Source organism: Cololabis saira, chromosome 9 (genome assembly GCF_033807715.1).
Source record: "Cololabis saira isolate AMF1-May2022 chromosome 9, fColSai1.1, whole genome shotgun sequence".
Taxonomy (NCBI): domain Eukaryota; kingdom Metazoa; phylum Chordata; class Actinopteri; order Beloniformes; family Belonidae; genus Cololabis; species Cololabis saira.
The window spans coordinates 33,432,686-33,447,800 of record NC_084595.1 but is presented as its reverse complement, the minus strand read 5'-3'; the positions used below and the strand labels follow the sequence as shown (position 1 = coordinate 33,447,800).

General features: G+C 38.5%; 1 protein-coding gene across 3 annotated transcripts in view; it reads right to left on the bottom strand.

The window, feature by feature from the left end:
* Positions 1 to 15,115, bottom strand: part of grid2 (glutamate receptor, ionotropic, delta 2) — a 658,916-nt gene that overhangs the window by 81,602 nt on the left and 562,199 nt on the right. For all 3 annotated transcript variants that reach the window (XR_009783115.1, XM_061729310.1, XM_061729311.1), the window contains exon 12: positions 7,944 to 8,082. Coding sequence is in view for 2 of the 3 variants with exons in the window: in XM_061729310.1 (XP_061585294.1) it covers positions 7,944 to 8,082 (139 nt within the window). In the remaining variant the exon portion in view is untranslated. The remainder of the gene's footprint in view (positions 1 to 7,943; positions 8,083 to 15,115) is intronic.

The following is a 15,115-nucleotide window of genomic DNA, read 5'->3' as shown; positions in this document are numbered from 1 at the left end:
ACAAGTTATTGTTAAATCACATTGCAACAATGCTTGGGCTGCCTTTCAAGGAGTTTGGTCGCTTACAAATGTAATGGAGAACCATTACATGAACTAATTATAATTTGTTTGCTGAATGTGTTCTTACATACCACCCATGGATTTGAGATATGCACATCTCAGAAACAAAACATGCCCACAAAAACACTCAACATATCTGCTTAATGAAAAACAAGTTGTACAGCATTCTATGTCATTAATTCTGCTGTAAACCCATAAAGAACATTGAATGATGTGCACGAATAGAAGAAGGTATTTTTTGGCATTATTACAAAGCAATTATTACAATTATTACAAATTTGTTTGCTCCAGTCATGTACACACACACACACACACACACGCGCACGTGCGCACACGCACACGCACACGCACACGCACACACACACACACACACACACACACACACACACACACACACACACACACACACACACACACACACACACACACACACACACACACACACACACACACACACACACACGTCTTTGTATGAAATGGGCAGCTGTTGTGGTTTTCTCGCTCCTCCGTCCACCTCAACTAACTGAAATCTTTTCTGGGGGGAAAAAAAAAAAGAAAAATCTTTTGAAGATTTTAATGAACTCTGCTGTGAACATGAATCTTTTATTGCCGTCAATTAATCTTTGGCCTTAATAATCTACCCTCCTCACCACTCTCCTTGGAGAATATGTTGGCTTGTCAGCACACTGTTTTACCAGGATCCCCCCTTTGTGAATTGGTTTCCTTGAGTAAGTAACTAAACTTAATATTTAATGGTGGATCACAGAAAAGAGGAAGAGAGAAACTACATTATACCTCCATAAAATAAGATATTACATGAGCATTATGTGGAAAAAAAAGAAAGACGACTTGATGCTGGCTTCATTGATTATTCACAGAATCTAATTAATAACAGCAATATAAAAAGTAGAGGGAAAGCAGAATGAAAAGACCCAAAAGAGATAGTAGAAGAGATAGAGAATTGAGTTACAGTTAACTACAAAAGTATTTGGACAATGACAGAGATTCACTTCAGCCACATTCAGTTTCAGCTTGTGAAGCATGCACCATTGTGTTGAGATCAGGTGGCTGACTTGGCGATTCCATCTCTTTGCTTTCAAAAAGTCTGTTTTGACTTGCCTGGTATATGGAAATTACATTGAAGCTCAGCCTCGTAAATACTCCCATATGAGAATGAGAAAAAGCAAAACCAATTCAAATATTTAAATACTGTGATGTTGATGAACATAGCATTACAAAAGATTGTCTGCAGATGTTGTACCTTTTTAAAAGAAACTTATGTGACAGGATTTCAGTAAAATAAACAGTCATTGTTTCGAGATTAATTACTGTGTGTCTAGTCTCAAAGATCCATTTGACTTCAGGAATTATGTGTTCAATGGTCTTTTTGTGAGTGTTTTATGTGAATTTAATTTCTGTGTGTATAGGCGTGTGCACATACTTATGTTCCTGTCCTTTGTGTGCTAGCTCATTTTGCAAGCAATTATATTTCCCTAAGCAGCTCAATGAGCAAGTAAATGGTGTGAGCAACAGCTGTATGTATCTTGTGACAAATAGTCAATGTTGGTTGTGGGAGTTTGTGTGTGCTTGTGTGAATAATCCATGGGCAGTTTGACCTCAAGACAAGAACTGTTCTCTTGATTAAGGGGGTCGGGAATGTGGTAATATGGCTACTGTTGGCAGAACTCGTTATGCAGAACACAAAATGTGGAGAGAATATTTGTGTCAGGTGGAAGCGGTTTTCCATCACATGTGTTGACAACTCTTAATAAATCTACATCTTTGTGTATAACCAGGCTTTTAGTGAGTCTTACCAACTATTCAGGTGCCTAAATCTAAGACGTGAGTCACATTTATACATTATTTTCAAATCCCGTTTCTTCCTCAGCTGAGATCCTCCAGATCCCTTTTCTTCATCCTCTTATTTGCAAATATATGTTTTTGTTGATTCTGCAAACTTTCATGAAGTAGAAGGTTAAAAGTTGTGTTACACCAGCCAATCATTCTAAATTAGCTTGGGTATTTTGGATGCTTGCAGTACTTTAGGGTGATCGTGTACATCACTTTAAATGGGATCAGCAATTAGTCGAGTTCAGTCTGTTAGGTATAAGGAGTTATTGGCTTGTCTACATGGGTTTGCTTCTTTGTTGCTGCTCATGTGGCATTCTTTGGTGAAAGATATTGGTAATATAATGCTTAGTGCATCTTGTATGTATTTATGCCTTCATTAACCAATTTAGCAAAATATAAAAAGGGGCTAAAATAGATCCTTGTTGAACACCTGCCATTACTGTTAACTATGTAGTTTTCTACAGACACAAACATCACTTCAAAAGCCCTCAAGAGCCCTTTCACTGGGCTTTGCAGAACTCATTGTAATGAAAGTACATGATCTACAGCATTGAATCCTTCAAACAAGACTAGTTGCCATCTCAGGATTTCAATTTAGTTTGGAAATGGGGAAGTAATTACAAAAGTCTGATGGGCCTACATCTTTCAACAGGGGGAAAAACACAGTTGAATGAGAATTATACATTGATTTCATTTTAAAAATGACTGGTTGTCAGGCTTTTATTTTAGAATATGTTTGAATGAATCAGGGTTTTATTTGTCACATTTTAAACTTCTTATTTTTGCAAATTGATTTTTTAATGTTCTACAAGTAGTCTAATCAAAAGGATTACTTGAGGGATTACTGGTGGAGTTCAAGCAGCATTTCATTGCCTGATGAAAGTGGACTTGGATGAAACTTTGATTGTCTTTGACACTTATTCTCAGTGGTAATTTTGTGAAAGGAGTTCCCACATAGATAGCTCTACAATGATCACTGACATTATGATTACAACTTCAAATGCAGATAATTTACGGTGTTGAGAAGGAGGCAGTAAGTGAAACAATTATTGTACTTGAGACTAAGGGTGGACAATAACATTCAAACACAAACACATCTGAGCCATTTGGGAAAGTAAACTGAACAGCAGAGGTTTCACAAATATGTTTGGCAAAACGGAATACAGATGCAGTCTAGTTCAGATTTAATATCAGCTTCAATCAGGAGACATTTGTTTATGATGTCATGCTGTTTGGCACTGCTACTAGTAAACTGTTTTGGTCATTATTAGATTAGAACTCGATCTTTTATCATTGCAGGTATTTGCTGTTTTAGAATCTGCTCTAATATCAACAGGAGCCTTTAGATTAGTGGGGGTTCTGGGGAGTTTTTTCAGGGCTGGATAGTTGACGTGTGTCTCCATTACTAGGAACGGGCCTGCAAAAGTTGACTGTAGGAACCTTTATGGAGTGAAAAACATTTGTGTAGTAGGAGTGGTAATCAGATCAGCTAACAGGAACTACCGGGTGGGGATGGTCTCTGCTGATCAGGATTTTTAAATTATGGTTCAACTCTCTCACGTGTACGTAGCCCAGTCTAAAAGCACAGGTAGACTAGAGTTGGTTCAAGCCTTGTTTATTATGGCAGTGTCGAGGTCTGGGGGTGGGGGTGGTCTTTTAATCTCAAGTACCACCACTGCAGTGCATGTTGAAAAAGCAAACAAAGACATAAATAGCTAGTATACTTATTTGTTCTTCTCTTTCTTCTTTCGCTGCATTCTTCTTTTTCATCTCCTTTTATGATGTTGGCTGTTTGCAAACAGCAAAAGGTGAGAATTAACCCCATCATGTGGTAAGCAGCGTTAGTGGTTCTTGTGTGGCTCCACAGTGTAATGGAGACACATCAGCTGAAGGGGGTGAGGCAGTGGCGTCAATTCAGTGGAAGCTAAGGTATGGTAAGGTTACGAGTCACAGAACTTAACTAGAGTATCAATCAACACGTCCAGCAAATACTCATCACAGAAGTCTCTATGGAGCTTATCTGTGTGGTTAGAACATTGGAACTTTTTCAAATGCAGTCTCGCTCACTGTAAAAACTGTAAGAATATTTGTCTTATTTCTAGTTAAAATGTCTCATTTTTAGTCAAAAAATCTCATTACACTTAAAACAAGAGTAATTACCAGAAAAGTAACTTGTTATTTGACCATTTTCACCTGTTTCAAGTAAATTTTCCCTTGAAATAAGTAGAAAAATCTGCCAGTGGAACAAGATTTATCTTCTCATTACAAGCAAAAAAATCTTGTTCCATTGGCAGATTTTTCTACTTATTTTAAGTGAAAATCTACTTGAAACAGGTGAAAATGGTTGTTTTTGAGTCTTGTCTTAAATGTAATGAGATTTTTTTTGACTAAAAATTAGACATTTTAACTAGAAATAAGACAAATATTCTTGTTAAGATTTCAAGTTTTTGCAGTGTAAAATAACCAGTGAAATCGATCATGTTGTTCTGATTTGCATTTGTAGTTATTCTATATGATTTATAGAATAATCAATACAAAGAGACAGAGTAATTCCATAAATGTATTTAAAAAAAAAAACATTTACATTTAACCCTTGAAGCCAAAGTGTGGCGGCTGCCATACCTTGCCATACCCAATTAACGCCCCTGGGGTGAGGAGACAATCGGTCCTGTTAGAGGTTTCTGTCTGGCGGGTTTACCCTGAACTCCCTCTAATGGAAATGCACCAAATGCCAATTAAGGTTTTCAAATGCACCCTAATGAGGCTGGTTTAGTAAGACTGCGTTTGACTTGGTAAAGAAAGAAAAAAAAAAACTTAGTTGAGAAGGAGGGGAAGCTGTTCACGACATTAAGATAATATAAAGCATAAAAACTGCATAAGTAGGATGTCAACTAGTACAGTCCTACACACAAATTTTCGTCTTGATTGCTAATTAAATCTTGATAGTGATGGTCAATAAGATTTTATGAGCCCCTAAATGATTCTGAAGGGACTTTAAATAATCAAATGAGCATCTGTCATTTGACCAATGTGAGTACCTCTGAGACACACGCTGATAAGCAACCATAAAACTACCTGATTAACTTTACTGCACATCTCTATTAACTATAAAATATGACATCTGCTGGACGTTTTTTGGAGGGGGGAGGGGGCAATGTCCTTAAACTGACTAGGCCTTCTGTTCCTTAACTTTTTGTCACTCTGAAACATTCTTTTTGTTCTTTTTTAGTTATCATTGCCCAAATCTTACCGGTCTCTCTTTCTCTGTGCCTGTTTGTTGTCAACTCTCTCTTTGTCCCTGTCTTTATCTCTCCATCTCTCTGTCTTTATCTATATGTTGTGTTTTTCCTCCCTTCCTCTAATAAACATGGTTTACCGTCGTTTTCCATCTTCTCTTCACTCCCAAATTATAATACGTATATCTTTTTGTTTTTCGCTTTGTGCATTGCTCTTTTTTGCTACTCTCCACTGCCATTTTTCACTTTTTTCCTGCTGAAATTGAAGAAAAACATCCAAGCGTGAAATGGTCCAGAAGGGGTTCTTGATGCTCTCTTGTTATTTCATTTTCAGGATGAAACAAGGGCATTAATACTTAAAAGGCCTCCCTGTTCTGATGGGACACAATGAAAATAGGGATGCCTCCATCCTTTTCCGACCCTCACTTCCTTTAATGCCTTTGTCTTTGATTCCTGACAGAAATTCGCTCCCTTGGTTAAACAAATGCATTCAGATTCATTCTGTCAGCATCATATATTAAATCAACAATATACTGCTAAAAGTTCATGCTGATTATGCAACCACGGTATTTTTTTCCTCTACATGGTTACATGATTTTATTATGCTCTCAGATGACATCAACTTTGTTTTAGAAATGATCTGTCTCATCAGTTTGCCCACAACCCATCATTTCAGGTCAGTGACCGCATGGATGCTACTGGTTAGGTGGTAATTATGAGACTGATGACCACAAGTGAGTCAGCACACTAAAGATTTAAAACTCCTGGAATCCCTCAGTGGATGCTGACCAAGGCAGCAGGTTGAGGCTTATATTAATGACATCTAAACAGTAAAAATAACTACAGATAAAAGAGATTAAGATTTCCCAGGAGACTGGGCAGAAGTACATGCAAGTTTAAAAAAAAAGGGGGAAAAAAAGAAGATATTTCAAAGATGACATAATACAGACCACAGTGAGAGTAAACCAAATAAAATATATGCCAAAGACAGGAAGGAAGAGCAAAAAAGAAAAGAATGACTGCAAAAGAAAGTGACAGAAACAAATTAAGAGACAGATAGTGAAATAAATGTTGTTTATTCCAAAGTAAAGCACAATTAACTGTGGCACTGCTGGGCATGGCGGATGCTTCGGCATGCTGATTAGTCCAATGAGAGATAAGCATTTCCTAGTGCCACCAGGAGAGAAGCAGGCAAACATATTATCACAAGGATAGGTAAACACAGGGCGCAGAGCTTCGGGAAATAATGTGTGTGTTAAAAACATGGCAATGAGAGTACAAAGCGTTGCCGGCTGCCTGGATATGGTACTTAAAAAGAGTATGCAAAAACACACTTTCCTCCAAGTTTTTCGTCACCCCCCCTGCTCTCTCCCTCTGTTCTCTCCATCTCATTATCTTCTGTCTCTCCACCGGTGGAACACTTACATTCCCAGGCACACATATAAACTTAAGGTGGACAGGAAATTACTATCTGACAATGGGGTGACAAAAAGAAGGAGAAAGGGTAAAGAAAGAATAGGAGAGGTAATGGTGTGATTGTGTGTGCGTGCACACATGTGTTGTCTCATGCATTACACCTATCTGGCAGAATGAATTTCCACTCTGAGCAGCAATCAAGCACGACGAAGGCGTCTGCAGAGTGTCTCTGTGTGTTAAACACAATTTTTCATGTACGCACAACTGCACACAACCTCTAATGTGAGGAGGTTTGGGAAGAGAGTATGTCGGTTAGGATGTGCCACATGGAGATCTTGTCTGACTAACACAGAATCTCTGATATCTTCTATCAACCCCATCTTTCATCCAACCTCGTCAGCACCTCTGCAACATTATGTGGCTTTTCCTTGCAATGTAGAATTACGTTTGTGCATCTGTACAGTTGTAATGACCAGCTTAAAATATATCCAAACAGACCTAAAAGACTGTTTAACCCTCAGCTCTTGTAGCAGTGAGGTAGGTTTGCTAACGTCCTAAAATCTTTGCTGAATTTTGTTTTCTTTTTTTACACAACATGTAACAGGTCCTCCCCGTGTAGTTTGGAGTCTGAATAAAGCTGGAGGGCACAGCACACGTTATCGAGCAATATTGCTCAGCACTACGGACACACATCATTGTTAGCATTGTTATTGTCAAGGTTGCAACCTTTGGTGGGAATGGCCCTTTTAAATACTCCGGCAGAATGTCGAAGACCCCGGACAATTTGACGATCATACACCAGCAGAGCATTGACATGCTGTCTGCCACGTGCTAAGATGCTGTTTGGGTTTGTACTGCCACAAACAGTACAAACCCAAACAGCATCAACGGACACAGACAGCTAGCGCCATCTTGGAATCTCAACTGTATCACTCCCCTTTCTGGTCACTCGGATCGGTTGCCCAGCGGCTCTCGGACGTGCCAAGACACAACAGAGGCTGAGGGGGGGAAGAGAACGTTTGCTGTTGCGGCTCCCAAATGATGGAATCGTTGCCGTTACATGTTGGACAGATTTCCTCACTGCTAGTTTTTAAATCAGCTCTTTTGACCCACCTTTTCTGCTATTTTGATGTTGTTTTTTTTGTTGTAATTCATGTTTCATTTGTGTCTTTAACTTTTACATTGTCTATCTAATTCTAAATGTATGCCATTAATATGTTCAGCACTTTGATCAGTGGTAGCTGGTTTAAAAGGTTTATAGATCAAGCTGGCTTGGCTTTGAAATACCCAAATAATCTAATAGTTAGAAGAATTTGCTTTTTTTTTTTTTTTAGAAGTTAAAAGCTGTGTTGCATAGAACAGAATCTGTTGGGTACTTACTGTATGGAGTTCTCTATGCGTGTGATGGTGAGGAACGCTGCTAGATTGGCAGTGTAAGAAGAGATGACAATGAGCGCAAACATCCACCAAACTCCCATCATCATCCTGGTTGCCAGGGTGGTGTAGGGAACTTCTCCTCCTAGTGAAAAAGAATGAAAGAAAGAAAAAGAAATAAGCACTCTGCAACAGAAAAAAGTTTTGACACATACATCCCAAGCTGCGCTTGCGCTTGCCAGACCTGGAACACAGTGTAGTGAAAAGTGGCTTTATTACTTTCAAACATAAAATGTCTTTCACCGTCTTGTGTTCTCATCATTCTTTGCAGCCTCAGAAGTGAGGTTGGAAATGTTTAAAAAAAACTAAACAAAAAAACAGACTCAGCTTTTTGTGAATGGCAGAAAAGGTTATTCCAATTCTTGTTTGTTGAAAAAATAAACTATTTATGTACAAACAAGAATAGAAAAAGGAACAGTTTTCTTTGGCTTTTCAATTCTTTAGTGTTCACACTCTCCTTTGTGGCCATAGCTCCTTACTTTCAGACAATTAACATTCATAAAAAATGGGGTATGCACGCACACACACACACACACACGCACACACGCACACACACACACACACACACACGCACACACACACACACACACACACACTCTTTGGCGCTGACTTTATAATAAAAAAAAAGTACCTTTATTCTCTACGAAGCATTCCCACTGTTAACACCGACAACCTCTCCACAGCCCCACTTCCGTTATCCCTCAATTGATAACGTGGCAGCCACATGATCTCATGTTCCCTTTATCTCGCCCCGTCCCATTTTCTACCGTATTCATGGATTTTCCATCCTCCTCTGAGCCATTTTTTGCATGGTTTATAGTATTTGATTTAATTTAAATGTGTTATCTCGCCCACTCTCTCTGGCTTCCCCGTATCTTTTCTGGGCGATATATTAGCTGTTTACATCGGTTTTACCTCTACCTTGAGGGCACTGTGATGCTGCTATACTGCACACACATTTCACATGCTTGTTGGGTTTGAATTATTTGGCATTTTGTGGTTATCTCTACATTCTTAAAATATGCCAAACTTTTACAGTTATTCAGACTCTCTCAACATATTAGCACAGCAACTTACCATCTGATTTTTTCCTTTCACCTGCTGTTTCTTATCAGTTAGCCAAAAAGCATTAAAATATAAAAGAATACAAGCAACAGCTCTGTCAAAAGTTCATGCTGTCAACTATTCATGAGAAATAAATGAGAAATGCTGAGGATTTGCCAGAGGGGAGATGAGTTAAATCTTTTCCATGAATGAATGCAACCAGCAGGCACAGATGCTTTTCTTTCATAAAGCTGCCAAAAAAGTCTAAATATAGGCCAAACCCCTTACTGCAATATCTTAGACTTCAATAGCTTCTAGAAAATGACCTTTGTGACTCATTCCAACCGCATGAGGCATTTTTGGATTTTGGGTTTCATACCAGCAACATCCACAGTGAGGCGATTAAGTTGGCAGATAAAAAGTTGTTGTCAAGTCTCGGAGTGATTTTTAGCTGAAGTTGAAAGGCAATGTCCAAATTAAAATAAAAATAAAAAATAAAAAAATCCTAGAATAGCTGTTACAGCTACCTTTGACTGTCTTTTGGCAGATGGATTATACTTAAAACATAACTACAGGGAAGTGAAGAGAGAGTCCTTGATAAAGGTGTGCCGTCCTTGACCGTTCTTGTTCAGTGTTGGTGCAAAGTACAATACTGTCATGTGACTAAAACAGTGAAACTTCTTTCCATTTTGGAGGTCTTCAGTACACATAAAAAAATTATGTAATTATATGTTACTAACCGAGCTGTTATGTTTTTTGTTGATACTAACCTGCTTTTTGGGCATCTATGTAGCTGCTGAATACTTTGAATTTCCCTTGGGATTAATAAAATATCCATCCATCCATCCATCCATCCATCCATCCATCCATCCATCCATCCATCCATCCATCCATCCATCCATCCATCCATCCATCCATCCATCCATCCATCCATCCATCCATCCATCCATCCATCATGTTATCATTCATTCAACAAAAGTGAAGTCAAAATGTAACAGCAGTGTAAGGACATTCTGACATCAGAATGGACAGATAAAATAAATGAATAAAAATAGTAAGTAAATAAAAGAACAGAGAAAGAACTTAATGCTGCAAGCCAAAATGAAATGAGCCAACATTGTGAGGATGATTAAGCCAAGAATTCCTCCACAAAAATTGGAAAACTTTTGCCTCAAGTTGTTGCAGCTGAAGGTGGTTTTAGAAACTGTTATTGCTATGAAAAGGGGTAGTTTTACAAAATATTGAATCATGGGGTGCACTTTATTTTTCACTTGCTTGTGTATTTTAGTGTCATTTTTGTTAAAGAAATCAAGGCCCCATGTAATATGTCACGTTGTTCATCTGGGCTGTATTTACTTTGATTTAAGCTTTTTTTCCCCCCCTTTTTAAAATCATACCTGCATACTTGATCTGCACTGAGAGCAATAGGAATTGAAGGGGTACCTTATTTTATACATGACCGTAAACATGCCTTCTGCATCTTATCAGAGGTTGAAAAGAAAAAAAACAGTAACATAAAGATGGAAAACAACAACATGCATGTTATACACGAGCGGTGGTCCATAACTACGCATCCCCCCTCTAAATAATAATTAAAAAAAAAATGATGTCAACATGTTTCAGCCTACAATGTAACACGGCCATCTTAAAATAACATGCTTTCAGAACAGACGCAAAGCTGATTGGGTAATAACGAGTGATAATCACAGAGAAATGATTGGGCTGACAAGGTCGATACAGATAAACGCCTTCTGTTTAGTGTTTGACTGTTTTAACAACAAGGAAATGCCCAGTTAGACTCTAAGAGGGCATTATTACTTTTACAAAGAGCAGACAGGACTGCTATAATAAGCTAATACTCTTCTCAGTGGGGTCTAACAGAGCTTTTTATTGAGGCCTAAAATTCTTTCAGAGGTATCAGTGTATGAGTCTGTTTCTAGGTGCGTATGTTTGTGGATTCCAGAGGAAGCTTAACCATCATGAAGTCCCTTTTTGTGAATGCAGCTTGGCAGCATCAAAAGCACCCTGCATTGTCTCCTCAATATAGCTCTCCGTTCTCACCACTAGGTATTCCTGCTTCTCCTCTGGCTGTGCCGTGTGTGGGCGAGAATTTCTTCCTGAAGACAGGGAATAAAATCTGCAGCTGTTACTCTTGAAGAATACCAAGGGTGTTTGCAGGTCTGAGCTGAGCTGGCCTAAATGACTACTTGTACTTTTATGCTTTAGTACAAACCCCTTTCAGGTGATCAGTGACCAAATTCTAATTCCTGGACCATTTCCCGTCTTATTTCATTAAAAGACTAACTGATCCGACAGATATCTCCGTACTATAATTGACCAGTTAACTACAAGGCTGGCCACTTCTTTTCTTGGCTGTGCGACTGATGGATTGACTGACATTGCAGGCCAAAATATTCGCTTTCCCATTTAATGACTTGCAGCTCTGCCATTTTCACTGCTTTTCTCATTCTGTTCCAATTTCATCACTTCTGATCCAAGCTTGTGATTTCCTGAATAAACTGTTGGCTGACCAGGTACACGGCTCTCTTTTTTGCAACACATTTTTGACATTTTGCGCCCGTGGGGGGGTGCTGTTTTCTATTTAAGTGTTGTAAAATGAATACTTAGATGTAAACTGAGTGTAATTCACAGTAACATTAGCTGCTGTCTTGTATGCTTGGCCACTGAGCAGTTTGTAAATTAATATTCAGTCGTTCCTTCACAGAAATTATTTCCTTTCTTCTTGTGTTTGCTGCATATAAACACACAACAAAGATCAGTTTTTTACTCAATTAATTTGGCTCAAGTTATTCACGATATGATGCTCAGAGTTCAGCAGTTCATACTACAAAACTGTAGCACTGAATTCCTTTCTAGAAGAAATTTAAAGTGTCGTTACAATTTTGCTTTTGGAGAGGATGATGTATAAAGATAAAAACAAGAACAGGAAATCCACCTCTATTTTAATACTCACAGATATTACCTGTATTTAGACCTTCCCTGTAACTTGTGGCAGAATGTTGAAAACGAGAAGTGGGCTAAATGGTGTCACTTTTTCAAATTCTCCAGGAAAAGGAAATAAAAAACACAGACAGTCACCCTGCCAACCACCCACGTACACAAATATACCCAGACCTGCTAATAACAGAGGCTGTTGAGGAGTGTTGAGGTACGTGACGGTATTAGAAATAACCTCCATCCCTCAGTTTTGAGTCATACTAATCAGAGTGGAAGATGATTAGACTGCAAAACCTGTGATTCTGTGCATGGTGCAGTCAGTTTGAGGGACTGAATTCTGATCCAGGAAGCAGAAATGTGTGAAACATTTTTTCCCAATCTTTGTAAGAGGTTAGACATTTATCTTACGGGATATTTATAGAGTTGTTCTAATGAGTCACAATGACTCTTCATTTAAAATAATGATCAGCATGAGTGTCTCTGTCCTTTTCAGTTGACAAATAATTCAATTTCATTAACTGTTGAATAGCTTACAGTCGAGTTCGTGCATTGGTAACTAAACATGAAGTGTTAAACGGCAATGAAGAAGCTTTGAAGAAGATTTGTCGGATGCAGCTCGTTTTTAACATCACAAGCAGGAATCAACATCTGAAAGGACCAGGGATAAATAGAAAAAAAAAAACTGCTTCAATAGGACAAAGACAAAAGGAGGCCAACTGCCACAAAAACCTGGTGCCACATAAACTTGTAAGAACTCAGATTTTATTATCGTGCACTACCTTCTCATAATGAACCCTCTTGTAAAGAACTGAAATAGACAAAAATCAATATAAAACACCAAAACTACTCAATTGAAAAAACAACAAATAAATGCATACAACAATATTAAGGCAATATACAATGTAAAAAACATGGTATAAATTGTAGGGATGTCCCGATCTGGTTTTTTTGGCCCCGATCGGATTCCGAGTCATTTGATTTTGAGTATATGCCGATACCGAGTCCCAATCCGATACTTTCGTTACACATTCAAAAAATTAACAAATGCAAAATAAACTGATCTAGGTTGTCCCCTATTTTCATTTTATTCACCTTATTTTATCATTTTGCACTTTTGCACAGATTGAACAATCAAGTAATAGTGCAACTATTAACTAATATACATTTGAATTAAATAAAAATGGCAACTCAACATAAAATACCCAGCAGGCATTTAAACAAATAAGCAAATAAAAGAGCAACAGTGTCATAAAGGCCAAAAATGTGCTTTTTAGACTAAACTCTTCCTTCTCACTGTCCTTTTCTGGCTTAAAAAAATAAAATGTTTGTGTTTGAAGGACATACAATCTTCCTCGTGGCAGCTGGGGTGTCCATGAGACAGCAGGCCCTCGTGCAAGCAAAGTCAGCAAACTTAACTTTTATTTATTTGCCTCAGCTGAAACACCGCTGTGCGCATGCGTAGATCACCACAAACAAACAACTTCATTGAACTCACTTTGCGTGACACTGCCCACACTCCGCACCCTGCCTTTTGTTATTAGCAGCTTTGGACCCATTGCTTGTTGATACCAGTTGTTCAACAAGTTCAGCAAGTCTGATGCACTGATCAAAATAATGAGAATAAAGATGAGAAAAAAATATATCTGATCACTGATCGGGATGCAATATTCCACTTCCATCAAGTCTGAAACAATTTGATTGGCCCGATTACCGATCACGTGATCGGATTGGGACATCTCTATCTCATCAATAAATTGTCATGTGTTGATTCAGCTTCGTGTTAAGTCTTTTACGCATCCTTCTACTCTCTATTGTTCTGACGTGATGTGAAAGGTTCCTGAGATAGCCAACTGCTCAGCAGATATACTCGCACTCCAAAACAGGAGGAGCAATCAAAATGTCTCCCTACAACTGTACGAATTCTGACGGTGAGCAAATTGTCATGTTTGCGGATTCTTACATTCATTTTTTTTCAAATGTACTTTTTTCCTGACAGTTATTCTGAGGTCTTCTTACAGCACCAAAGTCGAGTTATTCTTGAATGAAAGGGGATTGTTCAAGAGACCAATTAAACGAGTAAAAGAAGAGCCAACATTTTTTTTTCTATTCTCCAATCTGAATCGTTGCAATCTTTCCACAAAATGATGCAAGTTTTCTAAAAACATTTTTTTCACTGCAATGAAAATGGTACCGTGGGATGGCACAGCAGGAGGTTCAAAACTGCTAAAGTGCTGAATAAAAGTTGCTAGTTTGTCTTTCTTTTCCACTCTTTTCAGTCCAACATTTCCAATCTTTTTAGTCTTCACCTTGTGTAAAGGATGTTTATTTCAGGTAGACAAGAAAACAACATTTTAAACCTGGAAAAATACAAACCAGTACATTGGAATGGTAATATTGCTTACAGTCTTGTTTATTCACTTAAAGTCAACGTTTTTATGACATCCATATTTATTTTATTTAGAGTTTTAAAAAGTAGAAAAACTCGGCTCTCAAACAAAAACAGAATTAAACCTTATTTTTCTGCAATAGCATTGCAAACATCTGCATGGGACAGTCTCCTTGGGGTTAAACGTGCAGCAGGCTCATTCCTTTCAGACTCATTTTGATCGCATTGCTGTGAGGTTTTTTATTTCTGTCATTGTTAGGTTGAGACTGATTTGACACAGGTTTATCTATGGCTGATGCAGATTATTAAGAAAAAGAAAAAGTTCTGAACGTTCCGTTTGTATCGTAATAAAAGCTAAAAAATATATATGGGTGGTAACTTCAATGCAAACAAAAGGTGTAGGCGTGCCTAACACCCCGCTCACACAAGCAACAACTCAACACAACGCACAGAAACCAGGATTCAGTTTGGCAATGCTTAAAGGAGCATGAGGCTCCTTTTAAGAAATGAGACTCATTAGCGCCACCCTTCACCACGACGGCCGTCGGGGGTACTGCAGCCAACAGCGAAGCCGGCACGGGAGAACGGGGAGAACGCGCATGCAGCGTCATTTGACGTCACATGCGCAGGACAGCGCAGGAAACTCGGCCCCAGCACTGCAGCACATTTTGCAGCACACAGCCTGTTCAAGGCAACGGAGAGATACACTAGAGGGCTCATTCGTTTTGGT